Source organism: Pongo pygmaeus, chromosome 20, assembly GCF_028885625.2.
Source record: "Pongo pygmaeus isolate AG05252 chromosome 20, NHGRI_mPonPyg2-v2.0_pri, whole genome shotgun sequence".
Lineage (NCBI taxonomy): Eukaryota > Metazoa > Chordata > Mammalia > Primates > Hominidae > Pongo > Pongo pygmaeus.
Genome location: NC_072393.2, coordinates 17,628,780 through 17,650,860, shown reverse-complemented (window position 1 = coordinate 17,650,860; position 22,081 = coordinate 17,628,780). Strand labels below are relative to the sequence as shown.

The following is a 22,081-nucleotide window of genomic DNA, read 5'->3' as shown; positions in this document are numbered from 1 at the left end:
TGTGGGGTACCAGGGACTCTCCCGTCCCAGCCTCGGGAGTCTGACGCACAGCTCTGTGGTGGGAAAGGCACCTGTGGAATTTAGCACCAGAGCTGTAGGGGGGCAGAGAGAAAGGGCCCGAATGGTGGTGGGGGTGGCACCTCTCTCTGATGTCCTGCCAAGCAGAGGCAAGCCCTCCATCAAAGATGCCCTTCTGTAGCCAGGTGTGGTGGCAGGAGCCTGTAATCCCAGCTACTCGGGAGGCTGAGGCACAAGAATCACTTGAACCCGGAAGGCGGAGGTTGCAGTGAGCTGAGATCGCACCACTACACTCCAGTCTGGGCAACAGAGGGAGACTGTCTCAAAAAAAAAAAAAAAAAAAAAAGAAAGAAAAAAAGGTGCCCTCCTGAAAACAGCAAGGGAAGAAGTCAAGTCTGTCACGCTGCATGCTGGGCCAGTGCTCAGCTCTTAAGCAGCCCCAGTTTGTCAAAATGCTCCCTAGTCTCCCCATGTTCATCTTGAAGCAAGCCTTGGAAGACGAGAGATTAGGCCCCTCCTGTGGAGTCAGTGAGGGTCTGTCATGGGCACGTTCCCAGAAGAGAACTGAGGCAGGGGCGGGATGGAGAGGACACCAGGTTCTCGTTGAAGGCTGCACTGGGTTTTGCATTAGGTCAGGGTCTCTCCATGGTGTCCTGTGAGCTAGTGGGTCCATGTCTACCCCAGTCAAACTGGACAGCAAGGTCTCATTTATCCAATGCACAGGACATCTGAGGGTTGAGTGAGACCATGGTGTCTGTCCTGCTGTTTGGCCCCAGGCCACAGATCTGGATGTCTGTCCAAGGCCTGACTGCTGAACTCCTACTTTTCCTACAAAACCCTACCCACATGGCCCTTCCTGCAAGAAGAGATCTTGAGCCTCCCTGGCTATTAAGACTCTGCTGTGCAGCCTTCTTTTACTGGACTCAGGGCTATCTTCCCCAGACTAGGGCCTTCTTAAGGACAATAGTGGTGGCCCGGTGGTTGACACTGTCTCTCCTGCATGTAGTTGGTGTTCCTGGTTGCTTCTTTCCCCTGGGGCTCCCTTGGGAGACTGAGACTCTGAGGACAGTTTCTGGTCTGCTGTTACATGGCTCCCACAGGGAGACTGGAGACTGGCCCCACCTATCACAGCCAGGGCCTGGGATGGGTCGGACACTGGAAGACCCTCCCCCCCAGGCCATGCATATGGACTGTGCCCACACACTGCGGTCAGCTGCTGTCCTGAAGTGCCCAGGGAGACACAGAGAGTGGAAGAATCCAGCTGGATGTGGTGGCTCATGCCTGTAACCCCAGCACTTTGGGAGGAGGTGGTGGGCGGATCACTTAAGGTCACGAGTTCGACACCAGCCTGGCCAACATGGTGAAACCCTGTCTCTACTAAAAATACAAAAATTAGCTGGGCGCAGTGGGAGGTGCCTGTAATCTCAGCTACTCGGGAGGCTGAAGCAGCAGAATCATTTGAACCTGGGAGGCAGAGGTTGCTGTGAGCCGAGATGGTACCACTGCACCCCAGCCTGGGCGACAGAGTAAGACTCTGACTCAAAAAAAAAAGGAATCCATTTGTCTGGGGTGCGTTCATGGCCTCTTGCAGGGCTCCCAGGCTGAGCCCACTCCCTTTAGGTGGACCCCAGCATGGCATCCCTTGGATCTTCCAGAAGGCTGCCCTACCAAGACTGGCATCCACTAGCGATCTTGTCCCCATTACTAGACCCACAGAAACTCTTGGTCCCAGCCAGGCATGGTGGCTCACACCTGTAATCCCAGCACTTTTGGGGGCTGAGGTGGGTGGATCACTTGAGGTCAGGAGTTCCAGTCCAGCCTGGCCAACATGGTAAAACTCCGTCTCTACTAAAAATATGAAAATTAGTTGGGCGTGGTGGCAGGTGTCTGTAATCCCAGCTACTCGGGAGGCTGAGGCAGGAGAATCACTTGAACTGGGGAGGCGGAGGTTGCAGTGACCCGAGATTGTGCCACTGCACTCCAGCCTGGGCGACAGAGTGAGACACAGTCTCAAACAAAAACAAAAACAAAAAACTTTTTGTGTGTGACAACTGAGTGAAATCAGAAGTGTTAAGTAATTATACTCAGTAGGTGTCTAATACATGTTTATTTCACTGGGATGGAGAGCAGGCCCTACTTCCAGGGAACAGGTTGAGATCTGGAGTCCCTATAGGGTCAGAGCTAGAGGACCCAGAGGAGGAAGTCCTGGAAGGCCTTCCTGGAGGAGGGGCTGTCAGAGCTGAGTCCAAACTGAAGAGGCATTTGCAATCCAGGAGAAAGCGACCCCTGGTAGGGGGAGCTGCAAGAGGAAAGGCTGAGAGATACCAAGAAATGCAAGGGACCTGCATCCGCATGCATCCCTCTGCCCATCTGCAGGGGCACTTAGAAGTACACGGAGCCCTCGCTGTCTCCTCGGTCATCGAATTTCTGGATCTGAGTCTTGAGATGCCTCAGTTTACCCTTCAGGTAGTGGCAGCGAGCCTGCTTATCCAGGAAGCCAGGATCCTAGGCAGGGCGAGACCCGGAAGTCTTTGCAGCAGTCTGCCCTGCGGCCTTCAAGCTACTCAACTCTCTGCCTTTCATTTTCCGAGCCTCAATTTTCTCTCCTTGAAACTGGGCACAGGCAACCGGGTGAGCCGGGCGAGGTGGCTCATGCCTGTAATCCCAGCAGTCTGGGAGGCTGAGGTGGGCAGATCACTTGAGGTAAGGAGTTCGAGACCAGCCTGGCCAACATGGTGCAACCCCGTCTCTACTACAAATACAAAAATTTGCCAGGCATGGTGGTGGGTGCCTGTGATCCCAGCTGAGGCAGGAGAACTGCTTGAACCCGGGAGGCTGAGGTTGCAGTGAGCTGAGATCATACCACTGCACTCCAGCCTGGGTGACAGAGCGAGATTCTGTCTCTTTCGAAAAAAAAAAAAGAAACTGGGCACAGGAACCCTAGCCTCACAGAAGTCTCAGGGGTGCAAGACCAAGCTGTGGGATGCAAGACTCACCCTTCGCTTCGTCTCAAACTCCCTCCAAACCCGGGCTGCAACTTGGGCCTCCTTCTGCAAGGGGAGGAGTAGAAAGGGGGTTTAGGGAGAGCTGAATTCAAGAAGGGATGGAGAAACTGAGGCTCAGACTAAATTCCCATCTAGTGGGGACTTCAAGGGCTGACCTTAGACATGTGTCGCGGCGCCCAGCCAACCTAGAGGAGAAAGAGTCCTGGAAATCTGGACCCAGTGGGTGTCCCAGAGGCTTGGGTCGGGCCACTCAGACGGGCTGCGGGGCAGGGCTTTCTTCCTAGTGCTGACCTGGCTTTGGGGTGGGGGCAGGGAGCTCAGCAGGGCTTCCAGCTGCCTGAGCTTTGCCTGTGCACACCCCACCTCGTGCTGGAGCTCCAAGAACTCTCCGTACTGGTCCTGGAACACTGCAGCATAGCAGCTCCGTTCCCTCTCACTGCTCACCGGTGGGTACTTACTACCAGGTTGAAGAGGGTCAGAGTGTGAGTGTAAAGAACCCCACTCTTTCCCCCAGTCAGTTTAATTTGCTTTTCTTTGTCCTTGCTGGGCCCCTACTAGAAACGTTCCTTTTCTCTCCCTCTTTTAATTTATTTAGCATTATTTTTTGAGATAGAGTCTTGCTCTGTTGTCCAGGCTGGAGTGCAGTGTAGCGATCTCAGCTCACTGCAACCTCCACCTCCCGGGTTCAAGCAATTCTCCCACCTCAGCCTCTTCAGTAGCTGGGATTACAGGCATGCGCCACCATATCCAGCTAATTTTTGTATTTTTAGTAGAGACGGGGTTTCACTATGTTGGCCGGGCTGGTCTCGAACTCCTGACCTCAGGTGATCCACCGGCCTCAGCCTCCCAAAGTGCTGGCGTTATAGGCATGAGCCACTGCGCCTGGCCTATTTATTTATTTATTTTCAGAGACGGGATCTCACTGTGTTGCCCAGGCTGGAGTGCAGTGGCTTATTCACAGGGGCTATCCCACTACTGATCAGCAAGAGATCCTTTTCTTTCTACTCTTTGGTAAACTCTTATTCAACTATCAAAGCCCCAGCCTCAGTGCCCCTCTCCTGATCCCAGGCATGAAGAATCACATGGGGGACACTCACAGCTCATAGTCGGGCACTGGGTGGGGCCTAGGCTTATGCCCCTTAGGGATGGCTCCAATAGGCTTCTTGGCGCCCAGGAGGGCCTGGGAGAGCAACTCATCCTCAAACACAATCTTCTTGGTCTTTGCCTTGTGGGGTCCCGGCTGGGGCTGGCACGGAGGGCGGGGGGCGCTGGTTTTGAGGCCTCGGGGCGCCAGTCCCTGCAGCTGCCACAGGAATTATGGTTTGGAGTTAAATCGGGGTGCCGGGAAACCGGAGTCCCTCAAACTGGGGGGACTAAATCTTTTGCCTAGAGGCCCGGCCTGGGGACCCCCTCCCGGTCAGGCTCACCGGGGGTCCAGGCCCAGGCGGGTGAGTCTGCAGGTGCCCCCGGGAGCCGCGAGTCTTTGGGGGCTCCCGGGTGGGCATCAGCCTCCGGGAGAAGCAGCTCGGGGGTTTCCGGGCTGATGGGCGGGTCCTGCGGGGGGCGTCGTGTCCCGCGCGCGGCGGGGGTGGTCTGCGGGCGGCCTGTGGGTGGACACGCGGAGACGATACGCCTGACGACGCGCACGGAGAAAAGATGCGCGGGGAGCTCGGCGGAAGAGCGGCCAACTCTCACCCCGCGGGAGCAGAGTTCCCCAGCACGACCGCTATTTGCATAGACGCACGCAATTGGTCCGCAGCGACCTCCAGACCCCGCCCACGACTGCGTAACCCAAAAGAGCGCTATGTAAATGACTCTGACGTCGCCGCGCAGCCTGGGACCGGTTCGAGTTAACCCCCGCGCTGCCGAAGCCTCGCCCTCTGGGGCGCGCGGAGCCCACGGACGACCGCGCTCGAGGAGCTCCTCAGGACCTCCGCCCCACCTGCAAGGCCGTCCGGCTCGCTAACCCCCCGAGTCACCTGTCCCAGCGTCTGGAGCTCCGAGCCCGGATCTGCTGTCGGAGAGACACTTCCGTCCGGGTTGTGCATTTACCGCAGGACGGACCCGACTGGCGGGGTCGCTCAGCAGGGCTGGGGGCGGGGTCTGACAAAAGGGGGCTGGGCCTGACGGCCAGGGGGCGGGGCTGACCTGGCTGGGCGTGGCCACACACCTTGGAAACATGGTCGACTCCGACCTCGACCCTTAAGTTTGTCTGAAAAAACGGGATGGTTTTGCAAATTTAAACTTATTTATTTTTTCAGCAATTATATGAAAAAAATTTTTTAACAAGAGTCTCGCTTGCCCAGGCTGGAATGCAGTGGCGTGATCTCGGTTCACTGCAGCCTCCGCCTCTCGGGTTCAAGCGGTTCTCCTGCCTCAGGCTCCCGAGTAGCTGGGACTGCATGCGCACACCTCCACTCCCAGCTAATTTTTTGCTGTTGTTGTTGTTTGTATTTTTAGTAGAGACGGGGTTTCGCCACATTGGCCAGGCTGGTCTCAAACTCCTGACGTCAAGTGATCCGTCCGCCTTGGCCTCCCAAAGTGCTGGGATTACAGGTGTGAGCCACCGCGCCCGCCCGGGGTTTCGTCATTTTAGCCAGGCTGGTCTTGAACACCTTCCTGGACTCCAGCAATCCGCTTGCCTCGGCATCCCAAAGTGCTGGGTTACAGGCGTGAGCCGCCGCACCCGCCCCATTCTTTCTTTTTCTTTTATTTCTTTTAAGGGCGAGCAGGTGGTGTTAGATAGCATCTTTACTGAACAGTACTGTTCCTGGCAGAGCAGAGCTAACTCATAGACAGTGTGCCCAAAATCGGCTTTTTTTTTTTTTTTTTTTTTTAATATATATAGAGTCAGGCTGTGTTGCCCAGGCTGGAGGTCATGATCATGGCTCACTGTGGCCTCGACCTCCTTCCTAGCCTCAATTGATCCTCCCACCTCAGCCTCCCAAGTAGCTGGAACCACAGGTGACACAACGCCCCCCTAATTTTTGTATTTTTTGTAGAGACGGGATCTCGCTGTGTTGCCCAGGCTGATCTTGAACTCCCGAGTTCCAGCAATCCACCTGCCTCAGCCTCCCACAGTGCTGGGATTACAGGTGTGATCCCATAATAGTGCTTGGCATTTTTTTTTTTTTTTTTTTTTTTGAGAAGAAATGTCCTTATGGGTCCAGGCTGTTTTCCAACTCCTGGACTCAAGTGATCCTCCTGCCTCAGCCTCCTGTCTGGGATGTGTGTATTTTACATTTGGAACATACTGCCAAGTTACTCCTTAGTGAGATTGTACCACTTTTGCTCCAGGAGATACAGGGGTTTTCCCACAACCTTGGCGGCACTGGCATTATAACGGATTCCCTCACCTGTACTTTCTTTTCTTCTTTTTTTTTTTTTTTTGAGACGGAGTCTCGCTCTGTCTCCCAGGTTGGAGTGCAGTGGCGCGATCTCGGCTCACTGCAAGCTCCACCTCCCGGGTTCACACCATTCTCCTGCCTCAGCCTCCCGAGTAGCTGGGACTACAGGCGCCCGCCACCACGCCCGGCTAATTTTTTGTATTTTTTAGTAGAGACGGGGTTTCACCGTGTTAGCCAGGATGGTCTCGATCTCCTGACCTCGTGATCCACCCGCCTCGGCCTCCCAGAGTGCTGGGATTACAGGCGTGAGCCACCGGGCCCGGCCCCTCACCTGTACTTTCAAAGTTGAAAATATTGCCCACTAAGGCCAGGCACGGTGGCTCACGCCTGTAATCCTAGCACTTTGAGAGGCCGAGGCGGGCGGATCACGAGGTCAGGAGTTCGAGACCAGCCTGGCCAACATAGTGAAACCCTGTCTCTACTAAAAATATAAAACATTAGCCAAGTGTGATGGCGGGCGCCTGTAATCCCAGCTACTTGGGAGGCTGAGGCAGGAGAATCGCTTGAACTCGGGAGGCAGAGGTTGCAGTGAGCCAAGATTGTGCCAGTGCACTCCAGCCTGGGTGACAGTTGAGAGACTGTCTCAAAAAAAAAAAAAAAAAAAGGAAATATTGCCTACTATATGAGTGAAAAAATTTAGAGACTATTTCATAATTCTTTTTCTGTTATATCCTGCAAATGTTTTTTCTTGTTGATTTTTAGAAGTTCTTCAAATGTCAGCCGGACAAGGTGGCTTATGCCTGTAATCCCAGCACTCTGGGAGGCCGAGGTGGGTGGATCACTTGAGGTCAGGAGTTCGAGACCAGCCTGGCCAACATGGTGAAACCCCCGTCTCTACTAAAAATACAAAAATTAGCCAGGCATGGTAGCACACACCTGTAATCCCAGCTACTCATGAGGCTGAGGCAGGAGATCACTTGAAACCAGGAGGCGGAGGTTGCAGTGAGCCATGATTGTGCTGCTGTACCACTCCAGCCTGGGCGACTCCAAAAAAAGTTCTTCAAATGTCAAGAAAATTCGTTTAACCAGGCAGTGTATCTTTTTTTATTGCTGCTATAAATGGGATGCTTTAATACATTTTAAAGCTATATACATATATAGTATACAAGAAATGAATTTTTAAATATCTGTAAGTCTCTTGCTAGCTTAAGGAATTCTTTTATTGAAATATCTTTAGTCACATTGCTTGGGCCTATTATATATACGGTCATATCATCTGCAAATAATTTTGCCTTCTCATTTCTTCTTTTTCTTTTTTTTCTTATTTTTCATTCTCATTTCTTTCTTTCTTCTTGTTTGTTTTAGAGACGGGGTCTCACTCTGCTGCGCAGGCTGGAGTGCAGTGGCACGATCATAGCGCACTGCAGCATTGAACTCCTGGGCTCAAGTGATCATTTGCCTCAGCCTCCTGAATAATTGGAACTATAGGCGCGCACCACCACACCTGGATAATTTTTTTTTTTTTTTACACGGAGTCTTGCTCTGTCTCCCAGGCTGGAGTGCAGTGGTGTGATCTCGGCTCACTGCTACCTCCGCCTCCTGGGCCAAGCAATTCTCCTGGCTCAGCCTCTTGAGTAGCTGGGATTACAGGTGCCCGCCACCATGCCTGGCTAATTTTTGTACTTTTAGTAGAGACAGGGTTCTACCATCTTGGCCAGTGTGGCCTGGTGAGCCACACCAGGTGGCCTACACCTGGATAATTTTCAAATTTTTAAATTTTTAAATTTTTAAATTTTTATTGGTAGAGATGGGGTCTCGCTATGTTGCCCAGTCAGGTCTTAAACTCTTAGGCTCAAGCAGTCCTCCTGCTTCAGCCTCCCAAGTAGTTGGGACTAAAGACATGAGCCACCATGTCTGGCATTTTATTTATTCTATTTACAGGGTCTTGCTATGTTGCCCAGGCTAGTCTCTATCTTCTGGCCTCAAGCAGTCCTCCTGCCTCAGCCTTTGGAGTATCTGGGACCACAGGCATGCACCACCATATTTGGCCCCACTTCATTTTTTCGTCTAGTTGTGCTGACTACCACCTCAAGACTATGTTACACTATGGAGGCAGGGTGACTGTGAGCATCCTTCCCCATTCCATTCCCCCTGTTTTTTTGTTTTTGTTTTTTCAGATGGAGTCTCATTCTGTTAGCCAGGGTGGAGTGCAGTGGTGCGATCTTGGCTCACTGCAACTTCTGCCTCCCAGGTTCAAGTGATTCTCCTGCCTCAGCTTCCCGAGTAGCTGGGATTACGGGTGCGTGCCACCATGCCTGGCTAATTTTTGTATTTTTGTAGAGACCAGGTTTCACCACGTTGGTCACGCCGGTGTCGAACTTCTGAGCTCAAGTGATCTGCCTATCTCGGCCTCCCAAAGTGCTGGGGTTACAGGTGGCTTTAGCCACTGCACCTGGCCTATTCCTCATTTTGATGGCAGAAGTTTTGAGTATTTGCCCATTAAAGTCGATGCTCCCTTTGGCTTGAGATTTTTCAGTGAAGTGAGGAACATGTCCATCTATTTCCTTTCTTTTTAAATTAGGAGACTTTGGGTAATGGAGGCTAAACAGTACAATTTGTCATTTCAGCATCTGTGATTTTGTTTTCTGAGGCATTAATGTAGCTGGCTTTTGTTGTTGTTGTTGTTTGAGACAGGGTCTCGCTCTGTCGCCCAGGCAGGAGTGTAGTGGTGTGATCACAGCTCACTGCATCCTCGAACTCCTGGGCTCAAGCCATTCTCCTGTCTCAGCCTCCCAAGTAGCTGGGAGTATTTTTTGTAGAGACGGGGTTTTACCATGTTGCCCAGACTGGCCTCAAACTCCTGAGCTCAAGTGGTCCTCCCACCTCGGCCTCCCACAGTGCTGGCATTACAAGGTGTGAGCCAGGGTGCCCTGGCCAACGTGGCTTTCTAATAAGGAATCATCCCTGTGTCTCAGGCATAAACTTCCTTTTTTTTTTTTTTTTGAGTAGGGGTCTTACTGTCACCCAGGCTGGAGTGCAGTGGCATGATCACTGCTCATTGTAGCCTCCAATTCCTGGGCTCAAGGGATCCTCCTGCCTCACACTCCCCAGTAGCTAGGATTACAGGTATGAGTCACCATGCCTGGCTGTCTCCTTCTTATGATCTTTTTTTTTTTTGAGATGGAGTATCGCTCTTGTCGCCCAGGCTATAGTGCAGTGGTGTGATCTTGGCTCACTGTAACCTCCGCCTCCTGGATTCAAGCAATTCTCCTGCTTCAGCCTCCCAAGTAGCTGGTATTACAGGTGCCCACCACCATGCCCGGCTAATTTTTTGTACTTTTAGTAGAGATGGGTTTTCACCATGTTGGCCAGGCTGGTCTCGAATTCCTCACCTCGTGATCCACCCGCCTCAGCCTCCTGAAGTGCTGGGACTATAGGCGTGAGCCACCGCTCCCGGCTCTATGTTCTACTTTTTAAAAGCTGCCAGTAGCACTTTTAAAAATCTCTACTTGGGCTGAGCACAGTGGCTCACGCCTGTAATCCCAGCACTTTGTGAGGCCAAGGCAGGAGGACTGCTTGAGGCCAGGAGGTCGAGGCTGCAGTGAGCTATAATTGCACTACCGCACTCTAGCCTGGGCCACAGAGCAAGACTCTGTCTCCAAAAAAAAAAAAAAAAAAAAAAAAATCCCTACCTCATGATTTTACACCCACGTGGATGGGGGTCCATTGGGCACCTCCAAGTGTCCCCACAATGCCGTCATGCTGGCATGGGGCAGACACCCCAAGCCCTCGTCACTGAGCCCCCTCAGTTGCTCTTACAGGCTGTGCCGTCTGGAGCTGGTGTGAGCAGGGCTCAGGACCCCAGAATTCCTACTCCACAACCCTTTTCAGGTCCCCTACCCTAGTACCCACCCAGTTCTCCTTTGAAATGATCAGATTGTGACCTGAGGACAGGGTCTCCAGTGAGCGCCGGGCAAGACCCATGTGTGTTTGTCGAGTGACTCTGAGGGATCTGTAGTGTCCTGAGAGCTGAGGCTGCAGTGTGGCTGAGCTGTGTCCTTGAATTATTGCCTTCAATTCCAGGGAAGACCTCGTGTTGATGCCCCCTCCTCCAGGCTGAGCTCCTGTCACGGCCCCGCTCCTAGGGCCTCCTGGGGCTGGGCCTCGTCCATTGTGGGGTAGGCTCCAGAGGAACATGGGCGGAGGGAGCGTTTGATGAGTCACCACCTGCCAAGCCTGACTTTTTCTTTTTAGAATCTTTTTTTTTTGCGACGGAGTTTTGCTCTGTCACTCAGGTTGGAGTGCAGTACTGGGATCTCGGCTCACTGCAACCTCCACCTCCTGGGTTCAAGCGATTCTCGTGCCTAAGCCTCCCAAGTAGCTGGGACTACAGGTGTGCACCACCATGCCTGCCTGATTTTTGTATTTTTTGGTAGAGACGGGGTTTCACCATGTTGGCCAGGCTGGTCTTGAACTCCTGGCCTCAAGTGATCCACCTGCCTTGGCCTCCCAAAGTGCTGGGATTCCAGGCATGAGCCCCCGCATCTAGCCCTGAGGTTCTTCTTCCCCTGCTCATGCACTGTCTGTGGCTCTTCAGGGACCTCCAAAAACCCTCCCATCTCATTGGCCAGCCTGAAAGGCACTGCTAGATGGGGGAAGGGGACAGACGGAAGACAGACAAGGTGGGCGGGGGTCTTTATTTGAGTTTGGGCATGATTCGAATGAAGAGGATCATGCTAATGAAGATGAAGCAGACGATAATGAGCATGGCCCAGAGCAGCCAGTTGACTGACTTTTGCGTGTGCTGCTCCAGCCGCTCTGACTCCGTCTTCAGCTTCTCCAGGTTCTGGTCTGCCATTTTCAGTGAGTGTGACAGGGTCTGTGGGGGAGGTGGAAAAGGTGTCAACAGGACTGGGGCCAAGAATGGCCTCTCTCTACTTCCCTGGGGCTGGCCTGCACCTCTTGTCGCTTGCTGGTGCTGTGACCTCTGCTGGGAATGCCATTTTTGCCTTCTACGAAACTCCTATTCATCCCGCAAAGCCCCAGCCACAATGCTCCTGTGTTGGGAAGCCTTCTCTGATACCCCAGGGCAGAGGCTGGAGAGCTCCCCCAGTCCCCACACCTGGTTGTCCTTCTTGATGACACTCTGGGCGGCCAGCGTATTGGTCTTGAGGCTCCGGGCCAGTCCTAGCATCTCTTCCGCCAGCTTTTCCTGGAGGTTCTGATGTCGCTGCAGGACGAGGTCTAGCTCAGCTGCCGACTGCTTCTCACTCACTGGCTGGGACCCTGCCACTCCACTGATCTCACACACGGGGGGAGGAGGGCATGAGAGATGGAGTGGGAAAGGGGAGAAGACCAACACATTTTCTTTTTCTTTTTTTTTTTTTGATACAGAGTCTTGCTCTGTCGCCCAGGCTGGAGTGCAGTGGCGCGATCTCGGCTCACTGGGCTCACTGCAACCTCTGCCTCCCAGGTTCAAGCAATTCTCCTGCCTCAGTCTCCTGAGTAGCTGGGATTACAGGCACCCGCCATCATGCACAGCTAATTTTTGTATTTTTAGTAGAGACGGGGTTTCACCATGTTGGTCAGGCTGGTCTCGAACCCCTGACCTCGTGATCCACCTGCCTTGGCCTCCCAAAGTGCTGAGATTACAGGCGTGAGCCACCGCGCCCGGCCTGTTTTTTTTTTTTTTTTTTTTTTTTGAGACAGCATCTCGCTCTGTCACCCAGGCTAGAGTGCAATGGCGTGATCTCTGCTCACTGCAACCTCCACCTCCCAGGTTCAAGCAGTTCTCCTGCCTCAGCCTCCTGAGTAGCTGGGACTACAGGCGCGTGCCACCATGCCTGGCTAATTTTTTGTATTTTTAGTAGAGACAGGGTTTTGCCATGTTGGCTAGGCTGGTCTTGAACTCCTGGCCTCAGGTGATCTGCCTGCCTCAGCCTCTCAAAGTGTTGGGATTACAGGTGTGAGCCACTGCGCCTGGCCTTTGACTTCTGGGAAGAGCATCCACAGAAGTGGCTTCTGGTTGGTTTAGATTCTTGTGGTAGTGCCTCAGTGGTCCAGGGTTTGGCCACTGCTACCCTGTCCCTGCCGCACCACCCAATTGCCACTACTGCCCCAGGGCCACAGACACTCACGTTCTCTTCCTTACGTCCATCTCAGGCTCTGAAAGCAAAACAGGCCAAGCAAAAAGGCGAGTGTTGGTTTCCCGTTTCCGGCATCCTGACCATTGCCTGTGCTGGGTCTATTGCTTGGAATGCTGTTTCCTCATCTTGTCTGCTGCCCCGTTGGCTTCTGACCATGTTTGAATACCCCCTCTTCTAGGAGGGTCTCCTTACTCCTGTCTCGGTTCCCTCAGACCCCAGGTCCCTCCCTCCAGCCTAGCCTTGGTCCCATAGGCTGGGAGTGCCTAGCTTTAAAAAATTTATTTGTTTGCTTATCTTTGAGACAGAGTGTCTCTCTGTCAACTAGGCTGGAGTGCACTGGCGCAATCTCAGCTCACTGCAACCTCCACCTCCCAGGCTCAAGCAATCCTCCTGCCTCAGCCTCCCCAGTATGCTGGGACTACAGGTGTGCGTCACCACACCTGGCTAATTTTTTTGCTTTTTTTTTTTTTTGAGATGGAGTCTTGCTCTGTCGCCCCGGCTGGAGTGCAGTGGTGTGATCTCAGCTCATTGCAACCTCCACCTCCTGGGTTCAAGCAATTCTCCTGCCTCAGCCTCCTGAGTAGCTGGGACTACAGACACGTGGCACTGCATCCGGCTAAGTTTTGTATTTTTAGTAGAGACAAGGTTTTGTCACATTGGCCAGGTTGGTCTCAAACTCCTGACCTCAGGTGATCCACCTGCCTCAGCCTCTGAAATTAAAGATGTGAGCCACTGTGCCTAGCTTTGTTTCCTCTCGGGGCCATTTCCTCTGTCCTGGCTCTTCCTCCAGGCGTAATTTGATGATGCTCCTGTTGGAGTCAGGCTTGGCATGGAGGCCCCGGGGCAGCAAGGATACATGTCTTGTCCTAGTCAGCTGGCCCTCAAGTCCTGTTGTGTTCGTGGTGACTCACCTGCAGAGTCCTGTGGAAAGAAGTAAGTGGCATGAGGCTGGGCGCAGTGGCTCACTCCCAGCACTTTGGGAGGCCAAGGTGGGCAGATCACCTGAGGTCAGGAGTTCGAGACCAGCCTGGCCAACATAATGAAACTCCATCTCTACTAAAAATACAAAAAATTAGCCAGGTGTGGTGGTGGGCGCCTGTGATCCTAGTGACTTGGGAGGCTGAGGCAGGAGAATCACTTGAACCTGGGAGGTGGAGGTTGCAGTGAGCCGAGATCGCGCCACCGCACTCCAGCCTGGGAAGCAAGAGCGAATCTCCATCTCAAAAAAAAAAAAAGTAAATGCCATGAAGTCACCCCCCTTGTCTTGTTCCCAAACCTGTCCCTTCTGACCTCAACCTCCTCACCTTCAGTCAGGACATGGGGAAATCCCATAAACTCTGAGCCTCAGTTTCCTCAACGTTAAACTGGTAACGATAACTCATATTTTTTTTTTTTGAGACGGAGTTTCGCTCTTATTGCCCAGTCTGGAGTGCAATGGCTCGATCTCGGTTCACTGCAACCTCTGCCTCCCGGGTTCAAGCAATTCTCCTGCCTCAGCCTCCCGAGTAGCTGGGATTACAGGCGTGAGCCACCATGCCCAGCTAATTTTGTATTTTTAGTAAAGACGGGGTTTCTCCATGTTGGTCAGGCTGGTCTTAACTCCCGACCTCAAATGATCCGCCCGCCTCGGTCTCCCAAAGTGCTGGGATTACAGGCGTGAGCTGCCGTGCCCGGCCACAGCAACTCATATTTTAAAAGATTGAGCTGATCCACATAAAGTGCTCAGAAAGGAACTTGTCATCCTCTTTTATGGCTGAAGAAACTTACGTGTCTTGTAAGTTGCAAGCCAGGACTCAAACCCAGCTCTTGGGCCAACTCTGGGGCTTAACCAGACACATTCCATTTTTGCCTGGTACCAAATTCCTATTCATCTAGCAAAGCCTTAGCCACAATGCCCCTCTGTGGGGCAGCCTTGTGTGATGACCCAGGGAAGAGATTGCTGGACCCCCTTAGGATTCCTGTATCTGACAGTATTGTGGTTCTGGCTGCCTGCAAGCATAGAACCCCTGTTCCTGTCCCAGGGATTCCCAGGGGCCAGGAAAAGAATCCTACCGTGCCTAGTAGCTCACTCCGCATCTCGCTGGTGTACCGCGCCCGTGACTGCAGATGCACCGTCTTTGTGGCGGGCACTCGCTCTCTGGCTGTGGTTGGCACACGGCCAGGGGCCAGGAACTGGTTGGCTAGTGCTTTCTCTGAGGAGGAGGTCTGCAGAAATGTGGGAAGATAAGTCACTGGAGGGGCAGGTCCTGGGGACCAAAGTGAGCGGTGATGGGGGCTGAGGGGGCAGGGGCACCCCTTCTCACCAGCTTCTCGGCTTGCAGCATCCCCTTCAGAAAATCCACCTTCCAGGAATATTCATTGATCACCTCAGAGGCCGGTTTGCTGGAAGGCAGGAAGAAGAAAAACAAAACCTGTCCACGGTCCCCAGCTCAGGGAAGGGTCCCAGCTGGGACAGGGGTACTGGGATGTCCCAGTAGAACAGCCACGTGCTGGTGAAAGCCCTGAGGCTGCCTGCACTCACCTCGCGTGGACCTTCAGGGCCTGCAACATGTCCTCCAGGGCTCCCACGTACTGGGGAGGAAAAGTGGATTGTCACCCGGGGGTCCTTCCCATGTCCTGATCACGGGAGTCGGGGGGGGGGGGGGCGGTGAGGCCGACAAATGGGAGGGGTCAAGCGTAAAGGAGGCGGGGCCAGTGGGGGAGGGGCGGAGTCCCAGGGACGGGGGCGGAAGCTACAGGTAGACGTGGCGGGACTGACCGGAAAGGGCGCTGCCCGAGAGGCTACTGGGGACGGGGAGTCGGGCCAGGTGGCTTCCAACCCTAGGAATCACCCCCCGGGAGTCGGGCTCTTCGCGGCAGTGCGAGATCCCCTCACCTTCTCCAGGCGCCACTCGTCCGGGTCCCGTTTCTCTGCTGCCATCGCCTCGCAGCGGGATAGCAGCCGCACCAGGTTCAGCTCCACCCTCGACGCCGCCATTACCGCCCGGCCCTACCCAGCCCCTTCCGCCGGCGCCATGTTAAGAGAGGGCGGAAGTGCCTTCACGTGGCCTTCCGGGCGGATGTTCCCCCGCTCTCGTTCGCTGGCCCATCTTTGTTTGGAGCGGAAGTAATATCTTGATTTGAGGCGGGGCGCTGGGCCGGGCGCGGTGGCTCAGGGCTGTAATGCCAGCATTTTAGGAGGCAGAGGTGGGAAAGGATTGCTTGAGGGCAGCCCGGGCAACATAGCGCGACTGTATCTCTATTTTAAAAAAATAGGAGAGGCGCCACCCTATTCTTAGGCGAATCACTTGCTTTTCCTCGAGAGCATGTTAACCCTTCGGGAATGATAGGACGACCAGGGTCTTCTGGTGTCAGACCCGCGTGCAGTGTGACCTCTTGTTCTGTTTTGCCTGCTCAGAGTACCTCCCAGCACCCCACTCCTACCTGGATTCTTCCCAGTCGGAGCTATTTTGCCTCCACACACCCTTCCCGATTTCTGTAGCCTGGGATTCAGGAATCCAAGGCTTCCCCCACCTCAGCGGGGCTCATCTGTATTGTAGTTATGAGCTTCCAGGTCACAGCTCCAGCTCTGATTCCATCCCCGGCCCTGGGAGAGTTTAACTTTTCTGGATCCGTTTCTTTCCCCTGGAAATGGACAGTGTGACAGTACCTGCCTCAAGGGGGACATGAGGCAGCTCTGCCTAAGAGTGAGCAAGGTGGGGCTGGGTACCCCCTAATGCTCAGACCCCCATGGAGAGAACCCCTTCCCAGCCCACCTCAGTACCTGGAAGCTGAGTACCCCTGTGCCTGCAGTGCCATTCTTCTGGAGTGACAGGATGAGGGTGGGGTCTTCACAGGAACCAGGGCCTGGCATGCAGCCTGCATGTTTTCCCACACCTTAGGTCATCTGCACCTTGGTTACACCAGAGGGCCTGCTGTCCTTGAAAAATACCATAGACGGCTGGGTGCGGTGGCTCACGCCTGTAATCCTAGCACTTAGGAAGGCTGAGGCAGATGGTTCACCTGAGGTCAGGAGTTTGAGACCAGCTTGGCCAACATGGTGAAACCCCGTCTCCACTAAAAATGCAAAAATTAGCCGGGTGTGATGGTGGGTGTCTGTAATCCCAGCTACTTGGGAGGCTGAGGCAGGAGAATCGCTTGAACCCAGGAGGTGGACGTTGCAGTGAGCCGAGATTGTGCCACTGCACTCCAGCTTGGGCAACAGAGCAACACTCCATCTCAAAAAAAAAAAAGAAAAAAGAAAAAAAGAAAAATATCATGAAGGGTCAGGTGCGGTGGCTCATGCCTGTAATCCCAGCACTTTGGGAGGGTGAGGTGGGTGGATCACTGGAGGTCAGGAGTTTGGAGGGCAGCCTGGCCAACATGGTGAAACCCTGTCTCTATCAAAAAATACAAAAATTAGCTGGGCTTGGTTGTGCGTGCCTGTAATCCCAGCTACTCGGGAGGCTGAGGCAGGAGAATCGCTTGAACCCGAGAGGTGGAGGCTGTAGTGGGCCGAGATTGCGCCACTGCACTCCAGCCTGGGTGACAGAGCGAGACTGTGTTTCGAGAAAAAAACCCACAACAAACCATGGAGACCAAACCCAGGGCCCATCAAAGGGGCCTCTAGAGGCTGACAGGGCAGAGTCTAAATCCCAGCCATGCCCCTCCCAGCTGTGTGGCCTTGGACAAGCCCCTCAACCTCTGGCATGTGCAGTCTGAACTTGGGTTCTTCACGGCGCCCCAACCAATACCAGCCAGCCAGTTCCCACGACTCCCATCCGATGGCAGCCTGGGAGCCCATCTGTTCCTGTCCTGCTGGGCCCACTGGGAACTGGCCACCTCTGCTGGATGGGTGGCTGCTGCAGCTGACATTTAGGCTCCAGACGCTGGGCACTGAATCGGGGAGGCCAGAGAGGGCTCCCAGGACAGCAGGCGCTCCTGGCCAAGCGAGGCTCTGCTGGGAGCTCCCTGTTTGCTGGAGGATCAAGACAGATCTTTGAGGACAGTGTTCCACCCATATTTTGCACCCTTCTTGGCTGAGGCCACAGGGTGGACCCCCACCCACCGGCCCTGTTCTTCCAAGCCCGATCCCACATGAGCAGGCGTCCCATGCACATACTTCTCAGGCACTTTTTATTTCACGCTGTGCGGGGGCCCCTTGTCCCAGATTTGTGGCCATGTGTCCAGGTGTCTGGGGGAGTGGGCCAAGCCTGAGAGAGGAGGGCCCTGCTCCAGAGATCCCCAGGTTGTCCCTGTTGACCTATAGGGAGGTCTGACTTCAGGCGTTGCCCTCCTGGCCCGTGAGCAGTCCTGAGTCGCCGGCTCCTGTTCTGTCACACAGGGTGGGTAGTGCCAAAAGCAGCCTCCTGCAGCCCTTGGCGTCCAGAAGAGTGACAGCCACATTCAAGTCTCCCTGGCACGTGAGGTCCATGGTGCCCCTGACTCATGTCCTGGCTCCAGCCAATAGCCTAGACCCCCATGGAAGGTTCCAGCACGTCCTCAAATGCACATTGGCCAGGTGGCTGCCCCCCGGAGACACGTGTCAGAGAGGCATGGGTCAGGTGGCTGCAGTGTCCAAAACTCTCATGGAGGGTCCCAGCCCATTGGCCACCCCAAGCCAACCACAGCGGGGGTCTGAGCCTCAAGACGCGCAGTAGCCTAGTGGCCTCTGCTCTGACAGCTCACGTCCAGGTTATAAGGGAGACGGGCAACGTTAATAGAAAACTTTGTACATACACATATAAAAAACCATTTGGTCTTCCATTAAGGCTGTTACAGTTTAAAGTTATGTAAACCACGTACAAAGAAACAGTTAAACGTACAAAAGGGGAGTGGGGAGATGTGAGGCCGCAGGTGGAGATGTGGCGCTCCCCACAGGCGCGTCCGTGATTTGGGGGCGGCGCATGAGGGGGCCTGGCTCCAGCCGGCCTCTCCCTGCCTTGACTCTGCACTTGGGGCTGATGCCCACCCACGTCACTCTTGAGCTTTTGATTCTGGATCCTTCTCTGAGGGCCGAACACTAGCTCTGCAGCTCTGGCGCCCAGCTCCAGTGCAGGGGCCGTCCTCGGACATGCAGACTTTGTCAGCTATGGCCCTCAGCCATTGGCCTGGCCCGAGGTGGGGGGCAGGCAGTACGTTGGGGGATCCGAGTACCTCCGCTTGGCCCCAGGTGGCTGGCCATCCTCTTCTAGGGGCTCCAGGGCGCCCTGCATTGGCAAGTCTGCCCCGGGCGTGATGTACACGGAATGTATCTGGTCCGGGCGGCGGGCAGGTGGCTCCCGGCGCCGCACTGGGGCAGCCGCCTCCCGGGCACCCGGCGCCCAGCGAGGCAGGTGGGAGGGCAGGCCTGGTGGGAGCTTGATGTTGGCTGTGGGCATGATGGGGGTCCGCCGGGGGGTCTTCACTCTGACCGTTACGAAGGACGACGGCCTTCGTCGTGGAGGGGCGGTCACGGTGGGGAGGGGGCTCGGGGCGGGCGCGCCGGGGCAAGGGAGAGCAGGCGCAGGGGGCCCTTTTGAGAGACAGATGGCAGGGTTACTGCAGCTTCAGGGCCGGCAGCCGGAGGACCCTCGCCCTGGGGCCTGCTGGGATGGATGGGAAGGAGAAAAGCAGACGCTACCTTAATACTGACCTTCCGAGGCCCCCCGCCCGGCCCGCTCCTCCAGCAGGCTCTCGGTGCTGGCCGACGTCTCCGAGTCCAGGTTCTCCTCGTCCGAGCCCCTTGGGTCCAGCTCTGGCAGCCGGTAGGTGATGTCTTCCCTGGAGGAAAAAGGGTAGTGATGTCCAAGGCCACCCCACCGGAAGTGCCGGACCAGTGTGGAACAGAGCAGGCTGTCCTGCTCCTAGATATAACTCCATGTCCCCAACCTCCCCCCACCCCAAGCAGGAGGATTGTTTGAGCCCAGGAGTTTGAACCCAGCCTGGGCAACATAGGTGGACCCTGTTCTACAAAAAGTAAAAAAATTAGCCAGGCGTGGTGGTGTGCACCTGTGGTTCCAGCTACTGGGGAGGCTGAGGCGGGAGGACCCCTTGAGCCTAGGGGATTGTGGCTGCAGTGAACCGTGATCACACCACTGCAATCCAGCCTGAGTGACAGAGAAAGACCCTGTCTCAGAAATAAAGGCCGAGTGCGGTGGCTCACGCCTGTAATCCCAACACTTTGGGAGGCCAAGGTGGGTGGATCACTTGAGGTCAGGAGTTCAAGACCAGCCCGGCCAATGTGGTGAAACCCTGTCTCTATTAAAAACACAAAATTAGCAGGGCATGGTGGCGAGCGCCTGTAATCCCAGCTACTCGGAGGCTGAGGCAGAGAATCGCTTGAACCCGGGAGGCGGAGGTTGCAGTGAGCTGAGATAGCACCACTGCACTCCAGCTGGGCGACAGAGCGAGACTCTGTCTCAAAAAAAAAAAAAAAAAAAAGTGTTGTTTGCCCAGTGTTAGGGATGACAAGACCACAGGACCAAACCTGGCAAGGTCAAGCGGACCACCAGGGATGGAACCTGCACTCCAGCTTGCCCTAAACATGAAGGACTGAGGGAGGGGACCGGGCCACTTGCTTCTCCTCCTTGATGGACTGGATCCGTTCAATGAGAATCTCCTTTTCCCGGTCCTCATCGCCGCCGGCTGCCTCCTCCTCCAGGAGCACCTCCAGCTCCTCCCCCTGGCTGTCCCGGGCCTTGGGGCTCTTGTTCTGAAACAAAGAAGCAAGGGGTCCCACTGACATCTCCGAGTGGGCGAGGTTAGTGCCGGAGGTGTGAGCAGATCCCAGGAGGTTAGTTCTGATGTGAGTGTGCTGGGCTCTTGGTGAGACTTCTCTAGGAATCCCACGGGACAGGGTGGTGGTCGTGTGGCCGATTAGTCGTCCTGAGCACAGAAGGTCAGCAGGCAAGGGGCCTCCCCAGCATGCACTTCCGAAAGATTAGGACAGGCTCCGTCTATCCTACGAGGGGCCCGGGGCCCCAGGGAACCCCAGCATGCACTGCACCGGGAGACATGCACCGCGGGCCCACCGAACGCGTACATACCAGGACCCCCTCATAGGGAGACGAAAACCCCAGTTTGAGAGGCCATGGCTGGGAGAGAGATGAACACAGGGTGACCACACGGGCCAAGACAGACACAGGCATGAGCTGGGGATACATCCAATGACTGGTACCAAGATAGGGAGTCCCTGGTTCCCACAGGAGCCCAGAGCCCGTTCCCCACTAATGCACCCCTGCACTGTGGGGCTGATTCTTCTGCTATGGGGACATTTCCCCGTGGGTAGGGCCCAGGTCAGAAGGGACAAGGCTGGACTGATGACCTGAACCGCCAGCAAGTGGGAAACTGGTCCCCCTACCTGCCCCACCTAGAGGAACATAATTGGAGTGAGGCTGAGCGAGGACCATCGTCTTTTGTTCAAGGCAGTAAGTCTGCCCCTACCTGCAGGGCCCGGTGGCCCCAGCCAGGCTGGTTGTGGCCAAGGGTGCGGTAGGAGTGGGCGGGGAACCGGGAAGGGAGGCCCCGCCCTGCTACCCGAGACCACACCCACTACCCAGTCCCATCCTTGGCATGGGAGGTCCTGCCCTCCCAAGGCCCCGCCCACCAACCTTCCCAGCAACAAAGCCTCGCCCAAGGCCCTGCCCAGCACCAGACTCCGCCCCACCAAAGAGGCCCCGCCCCCACGATCACCGGTACTCACAGCATTTTGTCGCAGGAGGGAAAGCCTACGGAAGGCGATGCTCTCTGCAGCCTCCAGTTGGCTGATCTCCTCCATCTTCACTTTGTATTTCCTCATCTGCTCCTTGATCAGCATCTCCACGCACCTACAGAGAAGGCCCACGGGAGGAAGTGACTCAGTTACCGCCCCAGGGACTTCTGAGGTCCAGGGAGATGCTAGCTGGTGCCTGGGGGGCAGTGGCTGAGGCTCAGAGACCAAGCAGTGCCCGGGACACGGCTGTGCCGGCTCCCATGCAGTGTGACCTTCGGCAGCTCACTCTACCTCCCTGAGCCTGAGTCTCCTGTCTCTGCCCGCCTCCTTGTGTGAAGGAGGGTCAGAGTGAACTGAACCCCTTAGTCACCAGCCGGGTGGGAATTATCCTGCCTCACAGAGAAGTCCAAGCTGCTGGGCAGTTTGTCCCAGGGGCAGCAGGCAGATGGCCCTAGGGGCTCCAGACATGTGCTGACCCACAGTATGCCCACTTGGTGGTCAAGGCCAGCCTGGTGTTGTTGGTATCAGAGGGTCTCAGCTTGGAGTGGTCAGTATCAGAGGGACTCAGCTTGGAGTGGTCAGTATCGGGAGGAACTCAGCCTGGAGTGGTTAGTACGAGGGGACTCAGCTTGGAGTGGTCAGAACCAGAGGGACTCAGCTTGGAGTGGTCAGTACCAGAGGGACTCAGGCCGGAGTGGTCAGTACCAGAGGGACTCAGCCTGGAGTGTTCAGTGCCAGAGGGACTCAGGTTGGGTGAGCTCCGTGGTGCGACCTGCAGGGGCTGCTTGTTCCTTATCCTCCTGTGACAGGACGCTTTGTAGCAGAGAGAGGAATCCACTACCATTCGCCTATCATCCAGCCTTTGTTAAAAGTTCTGTTTTAGGCTGGACGCGG

At 55.1% G+C, this 22,081-nt stretch overlaps 3 protein-coding genes across 18 annotated transcripts in view; all 3 read right to left on the bottom strand.

Annotated features, from left to right (window-relative positions):
- Positions 1-2,108: 2,108 nt before the first annotated feature.
- On the bottom strand, positions 2,109-5,131 carry OCEL1 (occludin/ELL domain containing 1). 4 transcript variants are annotated; one of them, XM_054465931.2, is made up of 7 exons: positions 5,003-5,116; positions 4,451-4,627; positions 4,121-4,326; positions 3,315-3,480; positions 3,179-3,208; positions 3,015-3,068; positions 2,109-2,523 (listed from the first exon to the last, which is right to left on the bottom strand). In XM_054465931.2, exons 1-7 carry the CDS (start codon positions 5,069-5,071, stop codon positions 2,401-2,403), a joined length of 825 nt encoding a protein of 274 aa, XP_054321906.2. In that variant the 5' UTR covers positions 5,072-5,116; the 3' UTR covers positions 2,109-2,400. The 4 variants fall into 4 exon arrangements, with proteins under 4 accessions (XP_054321906.2, XP_054321908.2, XP_054321907.2 ...); XM_054465933.2 differs by having other exon boundaries at positions 2,109-2,317; XM_054465932.2 differs by lacking the exon at positions 3,179-3,208 and having other exon boundaries at positions 5,003-5,131.
- A 5,918-nt stretch (positions 5,132-11,049) lies between these two features.
- Positions 11,050-16,581, bottom strand: USE1 (unconventional SNARE in the ER 1). The gene is made up of 9 exons (XM_063658765.1): positions 16,280-16,581; positions 15,392-16,140; positions 15,038-15,087; positions 14,820-14,898; positions 14,569-14,721; positions 13,428-13,437; positions 12,508-12,535; positions 11,493-11,667; positions 11,050-11,249 (listed from the first exon to the last, which is right to left on the bottom strand). The coding sequence occupies exons 2-9, from the start codon at positions 15,491-15,493 to the stop codon at positions 11,067-11,069; spliced, it is 780 nt and encodes a 259-aa protein (XP_063514835.1). The 5' UTR covers positions 15,494-16,140; positions 16,280-16,581; the 3' UTR covers positions 11,050-11,066.
- Positions 16,582-17,614: 1,033 nt separating this feature from the next.
- MYO9B (myosin IXB) overlaps positions 17,615-22,081 on the bottom strand; it is a 136,442-nt gene continuing 131,975 nt past the window's right edge. For 4 of the 13 annotated variants that reach the window (XM_054465922.2, XM_054465925.2, XM_054465921.2 and 1 more), the window contains 5 exons: positions 21,179-21,302; positions 20,523-20,570; positions 20,051-20,188; positions 19,118-19,257; positions 17,618-19,009 (listed from right to left, as the gene is read on the bottom strand). In XM_054465922.2, coding sequence (XP_054321897.2) covers positions 18,472-19,009; positions 19,118-19,257; positions 20,051-20,188; positions 20,523-20,570; positions 21,179-21,302 — 988 coding nt within the window. In that variant the 3' untranslated portion in view covers positions 17,618-18,471. Of the gene's footprint in view, positions 19,258-20,050; positions 20,189-20,522; positions 20,571-21,178; positions 21,303-22,081 lie in introns of those variants that run through there. The other 9 variants (XR_010125048.1, XR_010125049.1, XM_054465920.2 and 6 more) reach the window with 8 other exon arrangements.

Excerpts from the sequence above, each read along its gene's own strand:
- OCEL1 (XM_054465931.2), bottom strand. The coding sequence starts at position 5,071 with ATGCACAACCCGGACGGAAGTGTCTCTCCGACAGCAGATCCGGGCTCG. Across the intron at positions 4,628-5,002 it reads AGCTCCAGACGCTGGGACAG|GCCGCCCGCAGACCACCCCC; the intron begins GTGACTCGGGGG and ends GTCCACCCACAG. Across the intron at positions 4,327-4,450 it reads CGCCTGGGCCTGGACCCCCG|CTGCAGGGACTGGCGCCCCG; the intron begins GTGAGCCTGACC and ends TTCCTGTGGCAG.
- USE1 (XM_063658765.1), bottom strand. The coding sequence starts at position 15,493 with ATGGCGGCGTCGAGGGTGGAGCTGAACCTGGTGCGGCTGCTATCCCGC. Across the intron at positions 14,899-15,037 it reads GCCCTGAAGGTCCACGCGAG|CAAACCGGCCTCTGAGGTGA; the intron begins GTGAGTGCAGGC and ends CCTGCCTTCCAG. Across the intron at positions 11,668-12,507 it reads ATGGACGTAAGGAAGAGAAC|TGGAGTGGCAGGGTCCCAGC; the intron begins GTGAGTGTCTGT and ends GTGTGAGATCAG.